This window comes from Botryllus schlosseri, chromosome 13, assembly GCF_051294905.1.
Source record: "Botryllus schlosseri isolate E-star chromosome 13, Bs_hap1, whole genome shotgun sequence".
Classification (NCBI taxonomy): domain Eukaryota; kingdom Metazoa; phylum Chordata; class Ascidiacea; order Stolidobranchia; family Styelidae; genus Botryllus; species Botryllus schlosseri.
Window position 1 is genome coordinate 7,895,254 of NC_137248.1, and position 24,301 is coordinate 7,919,554.

The following is a 24,301-nucleotide window of genomic DNA, read 5'->3' on the forward strand; positions in this document are numbered from 1 at the left end:
TGTAGTGTACGAATATAGGTGCCACTGTGATTGTGGCTACGTGGGAAGAACGTCAAGACGTCTGCAGGACCGCATAAACCAACATGTCCCCAGATTTATCAGAACACGTGCGTCACGCGATGTGAAAAGCTCACCCTTAACTCATCCACTCAAGATTGATGCTGATCGATCAAAAGCCATTAATTCTGCCATCGGCAAACATCTGTTGGATAATCCGATTTGTGCGAATAATTATCGAGACGACCGATTTCGAGTCGTAGGTCGAGGCCGTTCACAATTCCATTTGTGTGCCTTGGAATCAACTTTTATCAAAATACACCAACCAAAACTCTGTCAACAAAAGGAGTTCGTGTATCACCTAAAAATAGTACATTGAACGCTCTCTCATTCGAAATTTCATGCTGGTGACGTCATATTTTGTGATACGATTGTTGATAGACAATGTTCTTTCCAATTCTCTACTAGTTGCTGACGATTACCCCTGACGAGTGTCAGCCGAAAATATTCGGGTTCATTTCAATATGAATATACTATTTAATTGTATATTGAAGTTCTGTACCTCCAAGAAGCTCTTCGTGAGAATGTGGTAACCAGGATTTACTTTTGTCGTTTACCTGAACTTTACCATCGAAATTATCAAAATGTCAGTCGGGTAGATCCACCCGCTGAATACCTATCACCAAGCAAATCACGTCATTTGGCCACGGACGCTGCACACCGAGTTCATTGGCCATTGTCACGTTCACCAGCGGCAGCTTCTGCCTCACTACATGCAAATATCTGGCTATATTTTCGTATTCGGCACTTTTGAATTACGAAGTCGTTTGAGTTTATAATGTCGGATGGATCTTTGACGTCACGTCTCACGTCATTGCTCAAAATTGTCACACCTCGAATTCTCAACCAATATCCAATTTTCTGCAGTTAATGTTTATGGCTGAGAGACGATCCGTTGATTATGACTCATGGAAACTAAAGATTTTTGGAGAAGGGAACAGTCATTTCAAATTGAAGTTTCACTCATATATTCGTGAATCTTTCCAAACACCAATCAAACTATTGATTACTAAACCACGGTATGGGATTGATTTCAATCACGATTTCAAGCCAGTTTCGTGTTTATAACTGAAACAAACGGAACACTTCTTCCCACTGAACGATGTAATATATAATACTATTATTACTGCAATGAGAATATTTTTATTCAAGGATGGGACAATTTATCTATCGCTTCATCATATTCGGCAGCTACTCTCTTCAAGGATTGATCCAAATGTTCATTCAACTTATTCAACATGTCTGTATGGCCACCAGGACTTGACAACTTCTCCAGATGCGATTCGTAAGTTTTGAAACTGCTGAGAAACTGCTTCAGGTTAACATCATGTTGGTTTTCCTTCAAATTCCTCCAAGATTGCATTAGTCCCGCGATGGGATTGCAAATGCCGTCAACAGCGCTTTCTTTCCATGCTTGATAATCAGTCCATACGTTGTGTGAAAACTGCAGCATGAACTGTAACTGGATCCGTTGCACAGCCTTGTTGTATTCCAATTGCCTCCGCAACAGATTGATGTTGTCATTCTGACATTGAGTTACATGATCATGGGCGCGAATCATCTCCGTTATCTTTGAACGGATCACAGAGTTTTTTTGCAACGAAGATGGCAATGATTTTATGATTTTGTCGAACTTCAATGCTCCAAAATCATCTGCTATTCTCACCTTGGACCAAGGAGCAGATGGCTGTAAAAGGGACAAGGCAACTAGTTCGTCTGAGCAATGTTCCAATGCAGTGACACATTTCTCAGATTCTTCACCGAATTTTTTAACCCACGGACTGCATAAATATTTGCTGATATCAGCATTATTTATATCAGTGTTGAATCCGTGCGACTGCATTAGCAGGTTCAACGATATCAATTGCTTGCGCAATTGCGAAAGTTCTTGTTCCAGGTAGGAAAGATACTTGGTGTTCAAATTTTCTGGTCTCATTTTGAAGAGATCCATACAGTCTAAAGGTGCATGAGATTTTAGAAATTTAGTGCCGCTCATGAGAGATGGTAAGCGCAGATTATCGGATGATTCCAGTTGAGATTGCTTGAACAAAGAATTTTTCATTTTTCGTAGACTACCCAAGTATGCCATGAGTTGTGATCTTTTGACAGACACGTCGGGACCAGGCTTCTTTTCGGCGATTAAAGACTGAAATATTGTTATTATCTGTTGTAATTGGCTTTCAATCTCTGTCAAAACGGAGGCTCGGTTTGATTGAGCTTGTGATAGCAACATGCATTGTCTTTCCAACTGATAATTTTGCGCTTTCAGCATGAACGATCTTCTCTGATCAGGATTTTCCATACCCGCTTCGCTGTTCAAGTTTTGAAATAAGTCCCTCAAAGTTTGCAATTCTTCCTCTAGAAACTTATTCTTTTCCACCAGTTCTTGCAATGTGGTTTCAGCCATGATGTACAGCTATATAGTCCACTTTAAACACCTAGTCTCCTTGTGTGTGTTGAGACACTTCACACTGCAGTATCGTGCACCACATGAAATGCAGGTGTAATTTGATAACAGGCCGCAAACTGCACAGAAGCGGCGAATTGGAAATCTGAAGAAAAGTTTATTTTTCTTATTGATGCCACCACATTTAAACTATTCTTGCATACTTAGACTGGGGAGCTACCGCACCAAAGTAATTTGGTTTTGTTTTATCCTTATCTTGCAAGCGAATTCTTTCTTCATCCAGTAAAGCCGAGAAGTTTTTTCGATATATTTGTTTTTGAAATTCGCCTCTTGTCTTCTTCTTTTTCTTTGTTACCTGTTTGAGAAAAAAGGAATACTTACATACCGTAGAATGTGCTATTAGTGAAATCACAATCACTTCAGATTTCAAAATTTGTATAATTTATATGAATAATTGTTATATACCGTACCGTTTCGCTATCCTCTATTTCATCATCTGAGGCAATACCAAACTTTGGTCGTTTCCTTTTGGAATCGGAGTATGCGGAGTGTGGATCTTCCTGTAATAATACGTATCACTGATTATGTACTCGGAAATCACAGAAAGCATCAAGTTCGTTGCCATTGTAGTTGTACATCACACACTGGAACTGTAGAGTTTACTCTAAAACAGTGGTTCCAAACCTTGAATTGAAACATAAAAATAGGCCTACTTATAACCAACATTTCAAAGCATGTAGCCATTGCAGCCTGCCTTAGGATCTCACCATCCGGCTAATTCAAAAGCATGCATATCAACTTCTATAGATTCCATATCGGTTATTTTACCGTTGATAGACACGAATTGGCAAATGCTAATACTCATTGAAACAAACGACTAGAGCGTATATATGCGATAAATATTCAGACATATAAGTTTGCAGGGGGGGATATACATTCATTTGTATGGGCATGTGCTCTTCAGTTTACAGAAATATTATATAAAGGTCTAAGACCAGTATAAATCAAGATATATTCGTCATGTGACATATATTTGTCATATACGGTAGCATGCTCGATGCTGCCCCTACTGGAATCTCGGTTCGTTTTGCCTGATATATCAGGTGAGCAGCGATGATTCTCCAAGTTGAAGTAATTTAATAAGAAATAATATAAAAATGAAACGTAGTGTGAGCACAGGACACCGATTCCATACAGGGATGCTGCCAGCTCAGCTGGCCCAGCTGGAACTCTATTCCCGGTTTTCAGATGCGGCATTTGCTTGTAGAAAAATTGACGTGAACTATAATATAGAAACAAACATCAACTGTCTATGACCATACACGGTATTCTTGCAGGATTTTCAGTGGTAAATGAGAGCCGTAAAACGGCTAGTTTGGAGCAGCACTGGTCGGGGTCGTAAAGGAAAACGTAATTTCGTAAACGTGAATTTCTCAGTTGAGTTACCTGGAAGTTATCTTTTTCCAGTGATTCTAACTGCCTGTTAAGGCGACGTATTCGTGTGGCACTATCTAATATCCGACGTGATCCGCCTTCTTGTAGCCTTGACGATTCTCGGCGAGTAACTCCCTCCACACCAGGCGCCATCTGTATCAACAAACAAAATTGCCGCCGCAATGCCCATCCAACTCACTTTCCATATGCATAACATGTCGTCATTCAAGCGGTTCTTCCTAGTCAGTGGTTGGGGAATATTCTATTTACAAGAACCATAACTCATGTAATCATCAGTACAACAGTTCTGATAAATTTGCATAAATCTAATACTACGGCATTGCGCAAAGAAAGACAAAAGTAGACGATTTAAAACCATGCACATACTCGTAGTATTACAAAATACGATCGTCACGCGCCAATTACTTATGCAAGATCTCACGTCCATCGTCAACACGGAGATTCAAGCGAAGTTCTGTCAACGACTACGAGACGACGTTATAGGTTTAGTGTGGGGATTGCATTACGCGTTTAGCCTAACTGGGTGTAAAAATGAGGAAGAGCATTTTCTTCAAGTTGTTGCAGAGGCATACGTATACCTGCTTGTCACACCAATATGGAATATATTTCGCTTTTGCTGGGATAGTCGTTGTTTTGTATTCGATGTTCCAGTTTGGGGAGGTGAGTCACTTGAATTATATACAATGCATTTCGTAGAACCGGTGTCAATATTACGGAGCTAAATGAATGCATCGCTAGATTTATGTAAGTATTATATAGTATTGAGTTGACAATATCAAATTAAAGACTATAGGCTAACTATGTTAGCCCTATGTTAGAATGTACTTTTGGCGTTTTAAAATCTCGACGTCTATTAATTGCATCTGATTGTACCAAATACACAAGTAGAAGTAGCAATTTCCCAGACCTATCAAAACTACTTTTAGTGGAAGATGGAAATTAAGCTCGAAAAACTACTATTTTTAGAGTAATTAATTTCATAAAGTAGATTTGGTGGAGGGGTCAGTGGGGTCACATAATTTTAGCAGTCAATCGACCGTAGCAACTTTTGAAATTGCTAGATGCAAAATGGGATTTATGAAATTAGAAATAGCTGCGATATCCGAAAATTAATTCCGTTACAGCGGTAGGCTCGTAGGCATATCGTGATGTAACAATTAAAAAACTTGGTAGGCCTACTTTACAAAATCCAAAGTCTTCAAAGTAAGGTATCAACTTGACTACCGAAAGTAGTCTAAAATCATAATCACTTGAGTAAGTTGGCAAAACCTACTCAAGTAGCCTACTTGGAAAAAGTATCAGTTTTACTGACCACGTAGGGGTGCTACATTGTATGTTACATGTAACATTACAGTAGGACTAAGGCAGTGGTTCCCAACCTTTTTTCACCCACGTACCATTTCAAGGTTTTATGCACTGCTCGCGTACCGCCTGCACAAGCTACACGCGCCGAAGGCGGTCAAAAATGTTTCCATTGTGTTGAGCTGCTGAACGCTGCGAAACAGAAAATAAACGGGCCATTTTAAGGCGTAGTATATGATTTCTGTTGTGGATCCATCTGGAATTCTTGTGGTCAAATATATTAAAACCGAATTTGGTTGGGTAAGAATCCCAATGCATTACGACTAGATCTCTTCTCCATATCCACGACGACAGCTTAAAAAACTCAAAATCAACCCCACCCGAACTAATAATTTCCTTCGGTCCAAAAAGAATCTACTCGCATACCACAGGTTGGGAACCACTGGACTAAAAAGTAAAGGACATTTCCTCAAAATACCGATTTTTTGAATATTTCCCAGGAGCTGCTGGAATGGAGTCAAACTCAATATGAATCCGTATTCAGTCTCTATCACGACAACATCGCGGGACGTACGTTTCAAGCGGCGATAGGCGCCCCAATTCCAATAGACATTGTCTACACTTGGGTCAACGGATCGGACCCTGTTTTAATGAAGCAATTGAATGAGCTGAAATTTGAACTGAATGCCAATAGCGAGGAAAGTGACTCAAAATCTCCGGAGATATTTCCGCATTGCTCTCACCCGGATTGTTTTTCGTTGCCGTGTTTTGCCATGCATCCGAGCATGCAGTACAGTTTTACGGTTGAAAACGCGAAACAGAGTATTGAAGAGCTTTCTGAGGCCCAATGGCTGGAACATATAAAAGTTTCCAAGGGATTTGTTGGAGATACCAGATCGAATGTAACGTTGTTTCGGTGAGTAGATGGCTATAGTGAGTACTAATTCAGAATTGTATCTGCGATATGACTAGTAAATATTGCTGATACTGCAATTTACCATAATGTAATATATTTGATAACAATAACAAGGTTGTTACCATCGAAATACAGACCTGAAACAATTGTCAAATCTTGATGTTTGACATTAAATTGCGGCCAGTAAGTGTTTATTATTGGACTTTTCCTTGTCCATGCACCTATTATTTTACTTTAATTTTAACATATTTCTCCTAGATTTAGGCCTACATCTAATAGAATTTTGTGTGGTGCATTTCTCTCTCTCCTTCTTCGGATTCTCCGATAACCATATAGAATCCTACCAAACTACTGCATTTTCACTCATTCATTCCTCTATCCCAGGTTTCAAGATAAAGAAAAGGTTTCAGAAGCGATAAAGTCTATGAGACAAAGACAAGACAATCATACCTTAATACCCACTTTCATAACGACAGCAAATTATGTTCGAAAGTCGTCGGCGCTGAAGAAAGCAATCGTTTTGAAAGGGATTCCTGACAAATTAGACTCGGACGATTTGAAAGAGAAGCTACCTGATAATATTAAATCTGCAACCGAATGGATTTATGTGGCTCCTGGCCAAAATCTTGCTCTCGTGTGGACCAGCGGTCAGTACTCAGTTGATTTATAGATAATTTGTAGATCAAATATTTTTATTCAGTCGTGTTTACAAGTAATTGACACAAAATTTGGTGCACATAGGATGTAAATACTATATTATCGCAGTATTCTGAATGTATGAGGTTCATGGGTCAACACAGGATTTACAGCATGTATAATTTGTTTAGATTCTGGACTGGTCGATAAGATTCTTGATCCTAAGGACAACACCACACTTTCATTTTTTGGAATTGGATCGAATATGGTGAATGTGTTACCAGCTCGTATTGTGGTGAATCTGCCAGAGGAAGATCACGGAGATTTGGCCAGGAGTCGATTTGAAGATAATGAAGAATTGAGGTGTGTGTCAAATTTTAATAGCACAGGTTTACACCGAGTTGCCAAGCGATTATTTTGAAGTGTGATATTAGGCCTATGTCGTTGCAGTTCTAAAGCTGGGTAGGCCTGTGTCTCCAAATATTCCGCAATATTTGTATCAACAAAATTAACAGATAGACCCAACAGCTATTTTAGATATGGTTTTCATTACTGCACAATAGAAAATGCAGGAAGTCATCATCACTTGGCATGTTGATCATGCTACACTACAAGCTATGATGTCTAGCACAGTGGTTCTCAACCTTTTTGTCTTCGCGGACCCCTTTCGGAACGTCACAGACCCCGCGGACCCCCACGAAGTTTTACTTCAAATTTAGCTCAATCATTGTGCAATTGTCATCTCTGTCTTGTGTAAATGATTACTGTAGGCATAGTGATAAACAGTAACAAAATGACTTTTCGTGCAAATAAGATCATACTATTCATGTGGAACTAGGGTTGACTTCTATTATCTCAAATTTCTGCAACTGCATTTCTTGAAATATACGTGGTCGTGTCTTGAAAATCGGTGCCTTCTATTTGATGTGAACGAGTGCTGAAAATCCATTTTCACAAATATATGTGCTGGCGAATGTAATAATAGCGCATAACGCTTCCGACGACGCATATGGGTATAATCGTAACAAATATAGCACCAAAATTGACAGATGAATATATAACATTAAGCCTGGTCTTTTCTATCTAGCATTCTAGCAGCTTATCTTGAAGTTATCATTGAAAAATGGTTATGTATATCACAGGAGAAAAACAATTTTTGTAAACATATGGAAGTCGCCGTGATTGACCTTACTCATCCAACTTTTTTTCACAATTCCCAAGATAACATTTCTAAACACCAAAATGTTTGTATCAGTAGGCTATTGGCAATTAAAATGAGTCTGCACAGTGTAAGATATTTCATCTCAGATGGCCATTCTGTTAATATGAGCTCTGGAGTTTTACTAGTAATGAAGTGAAACTGCCTCGTGATCTTCTCAATTTAAAACAAAATTAGGTTATCAATTATTACCCCCTGAAAATGCTTCGCGGACCACCAGGGGTCCGCGGACCCCCGGTTGAGAACCGCTGGTCTAGCACATATCTGATTCCAGACTCTGTACTAACAGGATAGGCTAGTATTTGTGGCGTGCAAATGTGGAAATTGTGGAAATTGCTCAAAATGTCTCTATTTATTATTTTTTGTACGACAGGTATTCGTTACGATCAGTTGAGAAATTTGCTCCTTGGGTACGAAAAGTATTCATTGTCACAAACGGGCAGATCCCCTACTGGCTGAATCTGGACAATCTGAGAATCAATGTGGTATGATGTACCAATTACTGCTATTCTTTTACTTGATGCTACTTTATGGATATGACTGTTGAAGCAATTGCTCCTTCCCATACTGGTAGCAGAATATGTGTCTTCCTCTCTATTTCAATCACGCTTACTTCAGCTGCCATGTATTCCAATTCTGTTGAACTATTCACAATCACTATTCATCAAGTGGTGATCGAACCTCACAATGGTCACAAAGTGCTAAGAAATAGTCATTGCCCGTACATATTCTACTTTCAAAGTCATATCAATGATATAATAGGCGAGGCTCCAGTACTGCACTCCAGGGTTGTAATGACTCGACTCGAGTCACGATTTTCTAGTGACTCAACTTGACTCGGGTCATTTTTTCTAATGTGTAAAATGACTCTACTCTAGTCAATTATTGTATTGACTCGACTTGTCCTCGAGTCATTGTGCATGACTCGAACCAAGTCAAGTGACTCGACACTAGGACTCACTGACTTGGACTCGGACTTGACTCGGTGGTGAATTGAAAATGCCTCGACTTGACTCGATTCAAAACTATAAAAGTGAGATTGACTTGTGACTTGGTGACAACCCTGGCCCTATTTCTGAAATATTACTGTTCCACGGAGAATATAAATACTTTTGAGACTTGAAACTTGTATGGTAAGCGTATAGGGAATAAGAACACATAGCAATATAATACTCTTTTAGGTAACGCACGACGACATATTCGTGAACAAAAGTCACCTGCCCACATTCAGCTCGCCAGCCATCGAATCTCATATACATAGGATACAAGGTTTGGCTCAAAAATTCATCTACATGAACGACGATGTGATGTTTGGTAGAGAGGTAAGGGACATGTGAAGGCTGCTTGTGGTGTTATTTCATTGCTTGCAATCCGACAGGTGTGGCCTGACGATTTCTACACTCATAGTTTCGGGCAGAAGGTCTATCTCACTTGGCCGGTGCCTAATTGTGCAGACGGATGCTCTCCGAGTTGGATTAAAGACGGATTTTGTGATTCGGCTTGTAACGTATCTCAGTGCAGCTGGGATGGCGGGGATTGTGTCGGTGAGAATTTCAAGTTGAAGGTTATTGATACAATTGTGCTGGTATTTCTTTATTGGTTCTGTCGATGGTACTTGAGTGTGTGAAAAAGTTGCACTGGTCAATCAAAAGTGCATCTCAAGTCTGCGTTAAGAGCGTTCGATATGCGTCCTTTCGTTCAAGGATTGGGTTGTAGTGGCGTGCGGTCTAATTGAAATGTTAAAGAGTCTGTAATCCTGTGTTAAGTGGGCTAATGCGGGTATGTTCTTTCAGGGGATAACGTTCGTCCAGGTGTGGGTGTTGCTGGAGGCGGGTACAGCTTCACTCCGTCACAGTATTGTTACAGTGGATGCGCAGACTCTTGGCTTTCTGATAAATTTTGTGATCAGGTTTGGTAGAGTCAATAATTTGTTTTTCCTGTAAATCACAATATCTCAATGCCTATTTCGCAGTCCTGCAATAAAATCGAGTGCGGATTCGACGCTGGAGATTGCGGCAGAAGCAATTTTGATCAAATCTACAAAATTCAGTTCAAGATGGTGAACGGATCTCTTTATAAGATACCTCCCGGAATAAAAAATGCGTACATTGACCTGTCAAAGGTTGGTGTTGTAATTCTGGTTTGTGAGATGCAGTTACGCTGTGCATTTGTGCTTCATGACTAAATGTAAATCTGGTTTTCTGAACGCAATATCATCTGTGTTGAAGACCCCTGTTGGTCATTATAAAATCATATTCTGCAGTACTTGAGTTCTTAATACTTTGAGAAGCATACCAAAGCTCTATCAATTAGAAATTCAACACGAAATATACTGAGAATGTACTAAAAAGCAGTGTGGGTGTCTAGTCGATGCAAGATTTATAAACATTTTTCGACTAAAGCAATGCCAAATTTCAAATTTCGAAATTTCAATTTATCATTCAATTCAAGTTAGTTTGAAGTCGCTGGATATTTTCGGTTTGATTAGTGCACATGTTACTAGAAAAAGCTTGCCGCGAACTTCGACATCATTTTACAGCATTTCAAGAAAGTCACAGCTGCCGAATACGAAAAAGACTCGTCTATTCGAACAGCGGCAGTGTCTAATAAATACAACGTGACGACCTTGGTGTATAAATGGAACGGAAATTTTTCACACATCAAAGTGTCTCTTACGGGCCACCCTAGCTCGTCGTCGTCGCTGTTTAGAAAAGGAGAGACTGGGGACGACGAATTGATCACAATCTGGTTCAACGTGACGGCTCATCCGTCCGCAAACGCCACCGTTAACGTGACGGAATTAAACGAGTCAAACGCCGAATCTGAAGTTAAACAACCTTTCAATGACATGGTGAAGCGAAAAAAAGAAGACGACGATTATTTCCGGATTCTTTCATTCCCGGAAGATATGAAGCGTCCCAAAATTCATCGGCAGATCACAGACAAAGTTAAGCCCGATTTCGATATTCTGAGATTGTTTGATGTGACGGTTTTGCCCGCGGAAGTCCAAAAGGAACTTCACGATTTGGATATGAAATTGAAGAATGATATAATCACCCAATCTGGTTACAGCAAATTGAGGGCAAAGCTACTGACGCCCTACATTGACATAATCAAAGCGCAGCCGCTTCAATCGACCGTATTGAATGAAAAGATTATCGCTCTAAAATTCAGCACGAACACACCACAGACACCCAAAAGTACGAGTACTGAAAAGATTTTGAACAATAAACAGCCGGCAGATGTCGCAAGCGATTTGTCAGAGAACAGTCACCAACACAAGAAAGGCGACCCTGGAGAGAAAGCGCTTCCGCAACACGAAGATAAGCGGCATGAATTGCAAAGGTGGGTTTTGAATGGAATTGATTTGTTTGGAAGTGAGAACAGTAGCAGTGGTTACACACTCAGTCGAAACACACGACTGGGTGTGTCTGGTCACGAAAGAAGTAGCTCTAGTTCAGGGTTGTAATGACTCGAGTCAAGATTTTCTGATGACTTGACTTGACTCGAGTCATTTTCTCAAAACACGGAAACGACTTGACTCGACACGAGTCAATCTGTGTATTGACTCGGCTTGGACTCTCGAGTCATTGCGCATGACTCCAACCAAGTCATATGACTCGAGCCTCAGACAGCCAAGACCGAAATTTCATTGTAATTTCGAAGAGAAGAAAATTAACCGCACTCTTGGGATTTCGTCTATTGGTACCGGTTCTTGAAAAAGCGACCAGAAACTGCTAAAAGTGAGGAAAATTAGTATATTATAAATTCGAACCATTCGATACCAGCAAACAGAGTTATAAAAAGTGGGTTTAACAAAACTTCAACTGGAAACTGAGCAGTCAACAAAATGACTTGGACTCGGACTCGAGTCATAATACCATGACTTGGACTCGGCCCTCTGCTCGATGACTTGGATTTGGACTTGACTCGATGGTGAAGTGAAAATGACTCGACTTGACTCGGGTCAAAACTATAAAAGTGAGATTGCCATGTGACTTGGTTACAACCCTGCTCTAGTTTTTTAAAGTACCCAAGTAGATTTTGCCTAGTTGTGCTACTTCCTAAAGTGTTTATGATTTTAAGCTACTTCCACAGTGTTCAGTGTTTTGTACAAACCTGAACCTAGAATACTTACTTGCCATCACTACTTCTACTTTTGCTTAAGTAGAAATTTACATCATTGTTTTTACTTCTACTCGGTACCAACGGTATCTTGGTCACGTCTGCGCTACACTAACTACACTCTGGTTGATGCGGCTCGCTACTATAACCACATTAATCGAGTGACTTGCCGGGCGGAATGAGCGCTAGCCTGCTTTGTTCCTGACAGGCTTTTGTCTATTTTAGGAAACAAGACAAGGTTGGAAACGTCGACAATCCGTTTTATCGGTTTATAAAGAAAAAACAAAACAAGTCGCAGTCGATTAAAGAAGGTAAGGAGTGTTACTCCACGTTGCTTGAATTACATTGGGCAATATAACCGACAGGATAGCGTAATGATGAAGGGTCCAGCTTCTCGATTAGTAAAACTGGTATCCATGACTTTTGGCGGTCAGCATATCCGGGACAGCATGAACGGGTGGTGCAAGACGTAAAAAGTCCTACAAAGTTATATCTGCACCTTACTTGTCCAGCGGCATATGCACATCATGTACTCGTGGTATGATCGTTACAGATCGTGTGTTTGTGTATGTATGTCATCAGTCGGTGTATATGCCGCAAAAACATTAAGGACAAAGATATCCTACTCTTATATATACAACTGTAAATGGCTGGATTATGTTTTGAATCGAAAAAATACACGAGTCATTTAAAATGTAGGTTTCGAATCGCATCTGAATTCAAGTGTACACGTCTTATTTGATCCTGTTTTGATCATCACGAAATTCTTTTTGTGAAGTCACGATACTTAATCGAATCTCCATGTCTCTGACAAACCTTCAATTTCGATCACCTGAGTGTCCAATTATAGTGGGTCTAAGTTATTTGCTGAGTTCTCGTCGATACGTTCCTGAATTTCCGCAGGACTACCGCGAGGCTTATTCTGTTTCATTCAGACAACTACAACGGTAGAAAGCTTCTTTGGCTCAAGAGCGACGAGACCGACGGCGTCGATGAGATATTGGCGAATCAACCGAAAAAATCGGAAGGAAATGCCGGGTTTCTTCCGTGGGAGCAACTTGGTCGGTTTGATGCTTTTGTGAAAGAAGTGGAAGAGACGGAGAAGCGGGAGCAACTCAAAATGCGGTGAGAATCCCTACATTACTGGAGGCGGTCAAAGTAGCCAGTGTTTGAAGTAGAAGTGACGGTGTAAAGTTCTACTCGTGTGCAAGTAGAACTAGCGATGTTCAAGACCTGTTAACACAGCTTTGAGTGGAAGTAGTAAGTGAAGATGTGAAAAGTACGGAAGGAAGTAGTTCAAAGATTTGGTCGCGGGGTGGCATTCTTTCATCAGTGAATCTGAGGCGGCTACTCTCTAAATTTGCAAGGTCTTTGTGCCTAACGCAAAATGAATAATGACATGTTATGACATGACAATGAAGTTTTGCAAAATCCAAAGTACGTTTACGGAAAAAATGGTTAAGTAAAATTTTAAATAGTTTAAAATGCACGGCGTGCTCACTGCTCTGAAACAGTAGAAGTACTTCGCTACTGACCATCTCTGGTACCGATATGCACTTGTTCATTTACTATTTAACAGGTATCAAATTGATTCGCGGCACGCCGGGCAGAGACGTCTGTTAGACACATTCGCCGACTCGTTGCGGTTTGTCAGCAATCTCTACAACCGCGATTTTGGGTACACACAGCGTAAAGTACCGGCTCACATGCCCCATTTCATCGACAGGTAATCGTTGAGGACTTTCATTGCGGTGCTTCAATAGCAGCGCTGTTTTGTTCAGAGATATCATGTACGAACTGCAAGCGAGATATCCCAGGGAATATGACGTGACTTCGTCGCATAAGCTTCGACATTCGCAGGTAAGATGCCGCAACACATAGCAGGATTTTATATATGAGTCTTTTTAGTCATTAAGTTGTGGTTTGTTTAATTGGCAAGAGTTAGATGCGGTGTGAGATATTGACCGGGTAGACACGCGAGTCTACCTTGGATGTAAGTTACACAATTTTGTGCGACATTCAGATCAAACTAGTGATATACTCAAACCAATGTGTGGTCCAAGGTAAAAACAGTTGCAATCAACACTGCTGCAGATGTATTGACAATAACAAAGTTAACTACCTAATTCATGTGTGATACGTGATTTTACCCGGATTTTTCTCAAGCCGCTCAATTGCACTTAAAAGTGATCGTCGGAGCATGCTGTTATCAATATGTTCATTGATTTCTGACTATGTTGGGATGATGCGACTCAAATTGGAGTCGTTTTTCGAATCACCCGACTCGAGTCACTTTTGAAAATTTGCGCAACTCGGCCTCCTAGAATCGCAAGAGGAAGTCGTTATAAGAAGTACCTTGAGACTGAGCGTCGCCAACTTTTTTGTAGTTAATCGCCGGGGGATCAGTGTTAATATTGTAAGATCAACTCAACTGGGTACTTCATTACTGACCACCTCTTGACTTTTAGGACATGCAATTTGCTTTTTCCTACGACTATTACATGATGAGCGTCATGGAGCCGGTGAATGCCATCAACGTTTTTCGTACCATGGATACCGATGATTCCGGAGTGCTGTCGGATCGAGAATTAAGGTTAGCCACGTTGATGTAATGATGTAGCAGTATTGCAATCTGTGATTATGGTTTGGTAGATATCCTAAGGCTTTCGTTTCGGCCAATATGTAGGCTCTAACTGTGCTGTGAGAATCATATACAAGGCTTTTGTACAAATGGTGCATGGAGATTTTTTCACTGCATCTGGTCATCTGGCTTTTCATCTCTTTACACCTGTGTCTTTTTCAGGCTGTTTGCTACTCGTACTCATGTGTTGCCGCTCACTCTACAGGAATTGACCGAAATGGAGGACAAATTGAAAGAGTGCGCATGGGAGTTGTACGGCCCTAAGGAGGTACAAACTAACCATCACGGGCAGATCCGTGATTGTAGCATTATTAAGGCATACGTAGACCACAATATATTTATGTTATAGCCAGCCGCCAAGCTCACTAAATCCAGTCACACCATGATATCCATTACTACACTCGTAATTAGCACTCGCGATAATGATACTAATAAGTCGGTATTTACTTGGAAAGCATCTGGAAACCAATGAAAACCATTGTTTAGTTTGAAAGTTATGTCCTTCGAGTAAATGTGTAATTTTATTGCTATGGTGATACAATAATAGTAAACTTTCAATTATTTTCCTTTCGATAAGTGCATGATGCTTGTTTTCGGAGAGCAATTAACAAGATACAGTAACATATTTCTTTAGCAAGGGCTTTAGTGTGAGAAATTACTATTTTACGTCGGTCGAAATGCTGAAAATTTGTATTTTAGAGTGATGGAACACCTAAGAACGGTAGTAGGATTTTATCAGAACTGGACCAACCCCTCAACGACATCAAACCGTGGGCGTTAGAGGAAGAATATTATGACAAAGAAATGCCCTTTGTCACCGAAGATCTCGTCGTGAATTGTCCGTTTATCATGGAGTTGATCAACAAGTCGTTCACGCCTAAAAATAAATACAAACACGAGGTTCGTAAATTTTATTTTCAGTCTAATGACCTTGTTGCGACTCGTATTTGATTCGGAAGGTTATGCCGGAGGACGAAATCACGTTTAAGATGATCAGAAGCAACGTTTCTGTCGTTGTTGGTCAGCTGGACGACATCAGAAAGAATCCAAAGAAATTTATTTGTCTTAACGACAATATCGATCACGGCCAAGAGAAGTAAGTGCATCTGTACCGAATTCAGCTCAATTAGTGAATTTCACCATAGTATAAGGTTACCATATGTCTGGAATTTTAGTGTTCTGGAGGAAAATGCTACAATATGCTTGAATATCCTGAATTTTCATCAATTGAATGCAATCCGAGTTTTTCGAGGTTGCCAGTTACCGTTTCTCCAACTTTTTCTCAAGTATTCTCCATCAGCTATTCTGCTAAATCAGTGGAGATCACATGGACTGAAAAGGTGTAAATATTTATGGGGGACCAGAGTGACTCGATTGTCAATCTAGTATTAGTCTTCGTGTCCAGTCGAGTATCATTCCCGGTGAAGTCAAAATGGTACGAATGATGTGAAAAGTTTAGATATGTACCTGTAGTCTACATATTGTGCGGCAACAAAGAGTTGTCATTTCTCAATCCAATGATTGATTACATAAATTTTTCAGCCGTACCTATTTGGGTGTACTTCGTGACAATGCTCTGCGTTTTGATCACTACTTCACAGACAAGTTATTGCCACTAACGTGTGTGGCTCTTTATACTACAATTTTCGTATGTAGCGATGCGACCTATCGAGGTGTACTGTACTGCCTTCCACTGGGAAAACAGTAACGAAACTATAATTCTCGTTTATAAATTAATTCTCAATAACAGAGAGAATATATAATTTCAGTAGTTGAAAAAATCATCTACTACCCGACTCGAATGATTTTGTCTAGCCCGAATGGTAATATGTGCATTGTACAGCTACCAATATTATTGACGAAAGTCCGTAGTTCACCGTTACCTGTTTTGGCGCCTTCAAGAATGGCGTAGTCTATAGCGTACTTGGCTCGCGATACAGATATAGTTTGTGTGAGTTTTTCTGGAATGGAATGCAGAAAGGGGATTGTTGAAATGGCCTGTCATAGACGTTTTGCTGACCCAAGACCAACTTTTTGACAATGTATTGGAAAAGCGTTGCTAGTGTGACGTCATACTGACAGAAGATGTGTTCATACCAGGAAAATATGGTAACCCTAAAATTGTGTCATAATAGTATGACGTGGCTAAGACATGCATTTTCAATCGCTCTGCTCATTGTTACAAATATAGATGATGGATCTGCAATCAACTAGTTCAAGCCAATGTTTTCATGGTTTTGCTTCAGATGTGTGTGTTGAGTTAATCCCTTCACGACTCAGCACTCTAACACTGATGGGACTTGAGCTTGAAGTGGTCGGGGGATGTTTCTGATGTTACCAGTGAATTTGGCACATTAACCTAAATCCTGACGTACGCCTACCCTAACTTGAATACATACATCCCAAGTGCCGTATCACAATTCACGCTCGTATTCAGGGAAGCATTTATCTTTCAATTCATTAATATAATATTTATGCATCATTTTCATAATAGGTAAGCTATTACATTTCCATTGTCAAATTCACCGACGGGGACCACTGGTCATTTGTCAAAACAACATATTTTAGGTGCATATGGTAGTTGAAATACTAAATTTGTTTCAGTATGCTATAATAAGCAAATGTGAAACATTGACGATGCTGGGGTTTGAATGAAGTGAACAACGGGTTAAAATAAAGCTTTTCTTGAGGACTTATGTACCATAGTGACCAAAGATGCCATCGCATCCTTACACTGAGCCTTTGCTTTGCTCCAAAATCTGCTGAATTCGAACAACCTCCACTCAGCACTTTGAAGAAATGTTATGTCATCCATGCAAATGGAATTACATTTCACTGACACGCTCAGCACACAATTAGCTGCAATCAATCGCATCAACTGGCCCCTTACTCAATCTGGCTAAGTGCAACCAGCCTAGTTTGAGTTATTGCTGGTATTTCAACGTCTTCTCCTTTTTCACAGGGAAGTGAAAATGGTGAAAGCAGTATTGCGAGATTTCTACGAGACATTTTTCCCGACTGAGTCGCAATTCGAGTTGCCACAAGACTACCGCAATCGATTCCTAGACGTGAAGACCCTCAATGAATGGAGGACTCACCGAGAGAGAGTCACTTGGTGGCTGAGATTTGCGCTTGTGGTACTGCTGCTTCTCACTGTGTTAACGTCATTGTGGGAGAGGTATTCTCTAAATTGGAGGTTGTTGAGAAACTTGTTAAAAAGGAGAATTTTGTCCTTGTTTGGCTCTGGCGATACGGGATCTGGAAGAGAAACCACTGTGTAGCCGAATGACATCAGACCACCCTGGAATAATAATTGTGACAGGGCAGTAATGTGTGTGAATCTGATGTCAGCATAAACCCAGACCTCCACTGTAGGCACGCAGTCAGTCCCTGTGTCCACACTGTCAATTGCATACCACTAAAATCTACATCCAAGCTCGTGCCTCCTTGGTATGTGAATCTATGCATTTTGTGGTGCTCATGTCTAAAAGGCAAGCCTGACTGCATCTTGTTTCAATACTGATGTGATCGACAGACATTGTACTGTACAAATGTGGCTGTGGACACGCCCAATCTAGTATTGTAGCAACAGTTTTGTCGGTACCCTTGTGCAGTAGCTACACACCATGCGAATATAGTATATATTTATGTGTAGCTGGACACCAAGTGAACATAATATATATTTACTTACTTTCCTGATCTGGTACAAATCTCATTGCTACCTGTGCTCGTGATGTCTGATCAAATCCGATTTTTTGTGCCTGCAGCACCACTAATTGATGTAGACTATGAATGTTTTCGTATCTTTGTGATTGAAGCCTTGTAACTCAATTTATTGCAACCACTTTTTCATCTGAGTGATTGAAAGTGCCAAAAACTGCTGATTTCTATTATTCTTACTTTTTTATATCTCATCAAAACAGTGCAATAAAAGACAAGGTAACCAACAGTTTGTACTCTGTTGTCAATGGGATACAACACAGATATTACAGTTATGTGAGCTGAAACGGGATGCCTAGATTCGCCGCTGTAGTCAAGTGATTGCGGTGTGTTGAATAGCGTTTGCAATCAATTAAAAAGTGCTCAACCATCTCATCGACATCGCATAAACCCGTGTCGTGGCATCCGATGCTGCGAAGATGCGTGTGGAGTCTACAGTGGCCTGTTTGCAATCTTATCAGAACTGATGATATTATTCGCGAGGATATGCTGCAGCTTGGCATGATTGTTTGCAAGTGAAACTCTCGCGATACTGCGAATTATCATCGATTCCTTGAATTCATCATTCCGGCTTTCCTCAGTTTGGCGATTTGCGATCTCAGTTCCTTGACGAACAGTGAGATTTGTTCGACCTCACGATCTGGGGTCGGGCATGCTGCACTCCTGGCTAGCTGATATGCTGCTCGTTTTGACCCACTCCTTCGTGTCCAGGAATCCATATCAGACGAGAGTAGTTACGTTGCTCCGCGACATATTTCTGGTCTCGAGACGAGACAGGTCTTGATTAGACAGTTCTGCTAGAGAAAACAATGGACATGAAATACAATTTACGGCAAACAGTGTGGCAATACTCACAGCCATGAAGTATCCGACTTGATCTCTTACGGAGTGGGTAGAATCACTTTGTCTCATCCTGTCGCATCTATGATCACCTGGCAAAACATAAATACCAGTAACAAAACGGAACCTAGATCAACTGATGCTACGCAAGTTGACAGTGCGCCGGATTGAAATTAATCATGCGGGTACGTTTCTCGTTCGTATCAATGCGTGCGTTTAACGCCCGTGCGCGCAGAAACCCGGTTTATTAATTCACAAGTAGGCATTAAATTAAGATGCCAGTAGTAGCGCCGGATCATTCGAATGACCAATTACGGATTATGTAGATTCAACCGTGCATGTTGACATGACAGACGCTGCAGCGTTGAGTCTCGCTCACCACTGTGACCCGGGACAAGTTGGCAATGGGGAAAACGGAAAGAAAACTTTCACCTTCCGAAAATACCGAAGTCGTACGATCTTCGCGACACGCTTCGCAGTAACATCCTTCGCTTTGCCGCAGACGGTTTCGTAGGTAGATACTCTTTGCGATTTGCCCGTAACGCTTCCGCGCAGCCGTTGCGACAAAATCTCGTGCATCATAACACAAAAGCGATCGCGTTTCATTGAAAAAACACCGCAAAATCTAACTACCTTATCAGCAAGTAACTCTGAACCAGTGTTGGCCAACCCGTGGCAGTGTGATAATTGCTGAAATGGCTTATATTATTAAATTAACCGCCTGCATAACTTATGGTGAAATATTATTAAATTAACCGCCTGCATAACTTATGGTGAATTTGCGTTCCAAGAAAAGAAATTGGCATTTCGCCAGGGGTTACAAGCAAAAAATTGTGACAACCCTGAAGAAAAAACAATGCTACCAGTTATGACTAGTAGGCGGCCTGATTGTCATCTGCTAACTAACATCAACACTCAAGTGTCGCACAATCATTTGTAAACCGCATGCGAACCAACGTACTTGCCTATTCTCCTACGTAAGACGAGACTCTAAAAATTATCCCATGTTTTAATCTCGACTACGAAATATTCAACCAAGCCCTATCGTGTCCCATGTTAGAAACGCAACAAAACGATTAGTAGCAGCAATCGAATGATATTTTGGTCTAAAAGAATAGTGCGTTCACAATGCCGGCAATCGCGCCCAGGCACGCGGTCGCAACACGCAAATTCACGATATTAGTCTCGGGCGGGGGTGGCGCGGTCGCACACCGTTAAAAAAGTACACTTCTACGTCCGCATCGCGACTGCTCCCGTTTAATATCCGCTCATCCCGCCGTACAGGTAATCGCTACTCGGACCGTGGCCAGTCTCGACTTCGCCATAACCGGCTATGCCCGCCGTAGATCTCAGTTTCTCCCTCGCGTTAGCGGCCACTGCCGCAGCACGCCTCGCTATCAAAGCCCGCTGTAGCGTTGACGTAGCTGCCCCGGGCTGGGCCGTCTGCGCCCGAGCACCTGCATTGGCCCCAGCCCCGGGTGGGACAGGCAACCGTGCTTTGACCATTGCCCGTTCCCGTAACAGACGTAGATACTCGGGTGGAGGCGGGGGTAGATTGAAAGGGTCAGGGCAGGCTATCAGTCTACGCTCGTACGGGTCTAGCGCTTCGAGACGCCTTCGCCTATTGAGTAAATCGAGTAGCTCCATTCTTCCTTCTGCTTGTGGAGGCAAGGCGGTTTCACCACCATAATTATCGCCATATCCATACCCGTAGTTTTCCTGCCCCTCGAAACCAAAGGACCTTCTTTGTACACCACCGGCGGACAAGCCGTGAAAATCACCGCGACCCCTCCCGCCTCTATCGGCAAAGCCGCCCCTCATTGACGCGCCCGCGACCGCCACGCTACTCGACTCGTTGTTTTGGTTTTTGGACATTTGCACTTTGAGCGGTACGCCCCTGAAGTCGCGCCCGTTTAAACCACGTATCGCAGCGTCGGCCGCCGCATTCTCGATGTGGACGAACGCAATCTGCCTGTCCTCCACCACGTCGCATTCGGCAACGTAGCCGTAGCGCTCGAAGAGCACGCGCAGGTCGTTAGACTTCATGCCCTCGGGCAGGCTGGCAACGTGCAATTTAGTGCAGCCTGCACGGCGCGCCGCTTTCGCCTGCGAGCTGTTATCGCTAAAACCGCCGACGCCGCCGAGTCCGTTACCGCTGCGCATGTCATTCCTGTAAGAGTGTCACACAGCGTTACGGCGACAGAATCGGACCCCATTGTCCCTTGAAAGACCCAGTCGGAAATGGACTCGTACCAAAACAAATGTATCGTATCGAAGTAGCCTGTCTGGATTCGAAATGGCAATGATCCGCAATTTATTGCACAGAACCAATCGTATGATCGACGATGATTTCAATTTGTAAGTGACTAGGTCTAGTAGAGAGAAACGATTGTGCAGGTTATTTTATCAACAAGAATTTTAGTTACGATACTTTCTCCTGGTCGTGGCAGCCTTAAAACCAAAACTTGTAGCACATTGGCGAAAGCGACATTTCTGTAAAAGGGCAAAGGACCCGTAGCATTGTCACAGATATGGTGAAAAACACCAAATTACATTGAATGCAATTGGTAATACACACATAACTAGGAACTCGACGGAATACAGAAAGGTTTGGCGTAACACATCCCTGCTGTTCATGCTGCAGAAAATAATCCCAGAAGAACGAGCTTCCTTCAGGTTACAGCAATGGTTCATAACCTTGTCGCCATCGATGTGTGCAATGTTCCCGCAAATGCAGTGGTTACTATATTCATATAATATATACCATATATTATAAGGTTTTATGCTTCATGCGCGTACTTTAAGAGTGCAATGTCTGCCATCACTCCAGATAAGGGTTTTTCCGACAAAATCTTTCGAACTAGGTACTGTCCCTTGCAGCACACTGCGCATCGAAATTTGGAAACGTGGTTCTATTCCACTTACTTCAATTAACATGCTTTGCGGCTTTATGGGCAAAACGATCAACCAAGTATCATTGCATTCAAGAGCTGCACGTTATATAATACCAGTTGCTTTGTTTTGAGTACAAGCATGCTAAAGCTAGAGCTGGAACTGGGTGCGATATTCCTGCTTTATTACCAAAGAACCGCATATTCAATGGATTTACTAGTCACACAAAGCAATAACGCTAATACCAACACAACAAGGGCGTGGAATCGGGATGTGTGCATTGGGCTCAAACCCGCTGTATGAGCCCATACCCAACGGTTGTTACAACTTGATTTGATCCCGAAAATAGTACCGAGTCGAGTTGTTGCCGGGCTCGACTCAAAGCGCAAAATATTTCCAATAGTACAAACATGGCAAGACAGACCAGACTTCAATCAGTAGGTTGTCTTTAGTACAACTCTTAAAACATAAGGGGGGGGGGGTGCCAGGCCATGAAGATATCTGAAAAGGGGCGCTGGAAAAAAAAGTTCAAGAACCATCGCGTTACAGTATCTTAATTCCAAGTTATTTTGTTCGCGGATCATTATTAATACCTTTCTCCAGTTTTCAAAAGCGTTACGGTAACTCTGAAATAATTTCATTTCACTTATACAGCTAAAATGCATTCAAAAAAGATAAGCTTGAAGGCGGTTTATACCTTCCGGCTCCTCCTCCTCCCATACCACCTCGTCCCGCACTTTTGCTTCTTTCAACGTTGATATCTTGACCACGAATATTCGCCTTATCCAGATTCCTGGCAATAAACTTTCATTATAAATGGTGTGTCCGTTTTCAGCGTTTCGTATCGGTTATCAATCAAGTGTTCGAAAACAACAATAATCATACTCAAAACTGATTTCAAACGTCATCATTGCGTCTTGCCATCCATATACAACAGCTTCATATACAAACGCTTGACTTTGACTGATCCGTCTGATACCAGATTTTGAAACAACTGCGCAGGCATATAGCTCCGAGTCAGAGTCAACAGCTACGCAATACACATGCAGCAGAGCGTGTTGAATAGTATGCAGTGGTATGATTATGGTATGTGTATTTCCTTATAAAGCCACGCTATATGAAATGCACAATGTGCCTTGTAAATTTGAATCACAACGCGAAGTCATTACCGCATATGCTCATTGCTCAAGGACTGTAAGGTTACTCTCAGTCTCATGCAGCCAGAGGCAGCGCATTACAAGTCGGGTCAAAGGTTTACTCAATTGAAGGACTCCCTTACTGAACACCGATTGCATTTGATAATGAAGTTTCCACGCGCATCTACAAATGCTACTCACTTTATTGCCTCCTCAGCTTCCGCGTCTGTGGACATGTGTACAAATGCGTAACTACCAAGAACGCTACATTCCGTGACAGTCCCGTGACTCGCGAAACGATCTTTTAACTCCTCATCCGTGATTCCTTCTGCCAGATTCCCCACAAATAGCTTCACCATCCTGGAATATCAGTTCGCAATTCTACAAGCTACTATCGTTACTGCAATTTTACTTCCTGCCTCTGCAATAGGAACGGACTTTGCGATACCGGAAAAACGCGTTGCCGCTAGAGGCACTCGTGAGCTCTATTGAATGATATCGATATTGGATGAAATCGATATATAGTGGTCTTATGTCCACCCGATCTGGATACCACAGCGGTTTAGTCCCAGCGCGTAGGCGTTCGGTATGGACGACGTAAGAACGACGAATGGAAAAGGGTTGGTACTTGGTAGCTCCGCACAGTTACCGGCAAAACGCTTCTCACAGCTCTAGCTCGTCCGTTGAGCCCAATGATTGAGCGCACTATCGTCCAGCGTAGGCCCATAGCCTACTTACCAAACCTAAACCATAGTCGTTTACAGCGGTAGACGACTATGCCTTAACCGCCATGCTTCGTAAGATATATTTCCTTCATAAAGCTACCTTGAGCTCGTCGAGAAATTGCAACAGTGCCACAGGTATTTCGCCGGCAATCCTTCTCTAGGCTACGCTGCAAATTGCTGTGATCCGACGGTCGTCGAGCATTCAAGTCGAAATGTAGTAGCAGATTCTT

The 24,301-nt window shown here is 41.7% G+C and overlaps 4 protein-coding genes and 1 long non-coding RNA gene across 5 annotated transcripts; 1 reads left to right on the top strand and 4 right to left on the bottom strand.

Moving 5' to 3' along the window:
• Positions 1-1,177: 1,177 nt before the first annotated feature.
• Positions 1,178-2,464, bottom strand: LOC145454267 (uncharacterized). The gene has a single exon (XM_080332266.1). It carries the CDS (start codon positions 2,462-2,464, stop codon positions 1,205-1,207), a length of 1,260 nt encoding a protein of 419 aa, XP_080188392.1. The 3' UTR covers positions 1,178-1,204.
• Positions 2,465-2,473: 9 nt separating this feature from the next.
• LOC145454271 (zinc finger HIT domain-containing protein 1-like) lies at positions 2,474-4,157 on the bottom strand. Its single transcript, XM_080332270.1, has 4 exons — positions 3,911-4,157; positions 2,935-3,024; positions 2,668-2,819; positions 2,474-2,609 (listed from the first exon to the last, which is right to left on the bottom strand). The coding sequence occupies exons 1-4, from the start codon at positions 4,049-4,051 to the stop codon at positions 2,474-2,476; spliced, it is 519 nt and encodes a 172-aa protein (XP_080188396.1). The 5' UTR covers positions 4,052-4,157.
• Positions 4,158-4,357: 200 nt separating this feature from the next.
• On the top strand, positions 4,358-18,707 carry LOC145454266 (N-acetylglucosamine-1-phosphotransferase subunits alpha/beta-like). The gene is made up of 19 exons (XM_080332265.1): positions 4,358-4,579; positions 5,722-6,137; positions 6,522-6,784; positions 6,965-7,136; positions 8,366-8,477; positions 9,174-9,314; positions 9,371-9,536; positions 9,786-9,901; positions 9,965-10,114; positions 10,532-11,337; positions 12,343-12,428; positions 13,053-13,242; positions 13,697-13,843; positions 13,899-13,977; positions 14,586-14,710; positions 14,921-15,026; positions 15,458-15,658; positions 15,718-15,854; positions 17,721-18,707. Exons 1-19 carry the CDS (start codon positions 4,451-4,453, stop codon positions 18,037-18,039), a joined length of 3,861 nt encoding a protein of 1,286 aa, XP_080188391.1. The 5' UTR covers positions 4,358-4,450; the 3' UTR covers positions 18,040-18,707.
• A 1,187-nt stretch (positions 18,708-19,894) lies between these two features.
• LOC145454273 (uncharacterized) lies at positions 19,895-20,164 on the bottom strand. Its single transcript, XR_013920085.1, has 2 exons — positions 20,078-20,164; positions 19,895-20,039 (listed from the first exon to the last, which is right to left on the bottom strand). It is a non-coding gene; the product is annotated as an uncharacterized LOC145454273 (long non-coding RNA).
• A 147-nt stretch (positions 20,165-20,311) lies between these two features.
• On the bottom strand, positions 20,312-23,803 carry LOC145454268 (uncharacterized). The gene is made up of 3 exons (XM_080332267.1): positions 23,548-23,803; positions 22,908-23,003; positions 20,312-21,488 (listed from the first exon to the last, which is right to left on the bottom strand). Exons 1-3 carry the CDS (start codon positions 23,703-23,705, stop codon positions 20,576-20,578), a joined length of 1,167 nt encoding a protein of 388 aa, XP_080188393.1. The 5' UTR covers positions 23,706-23,803; the 3' UTR covers positions 20,312-20,575.
• Between the last annotated feature and the right edge of the window lie 498 nt (positions 23,804-24,301).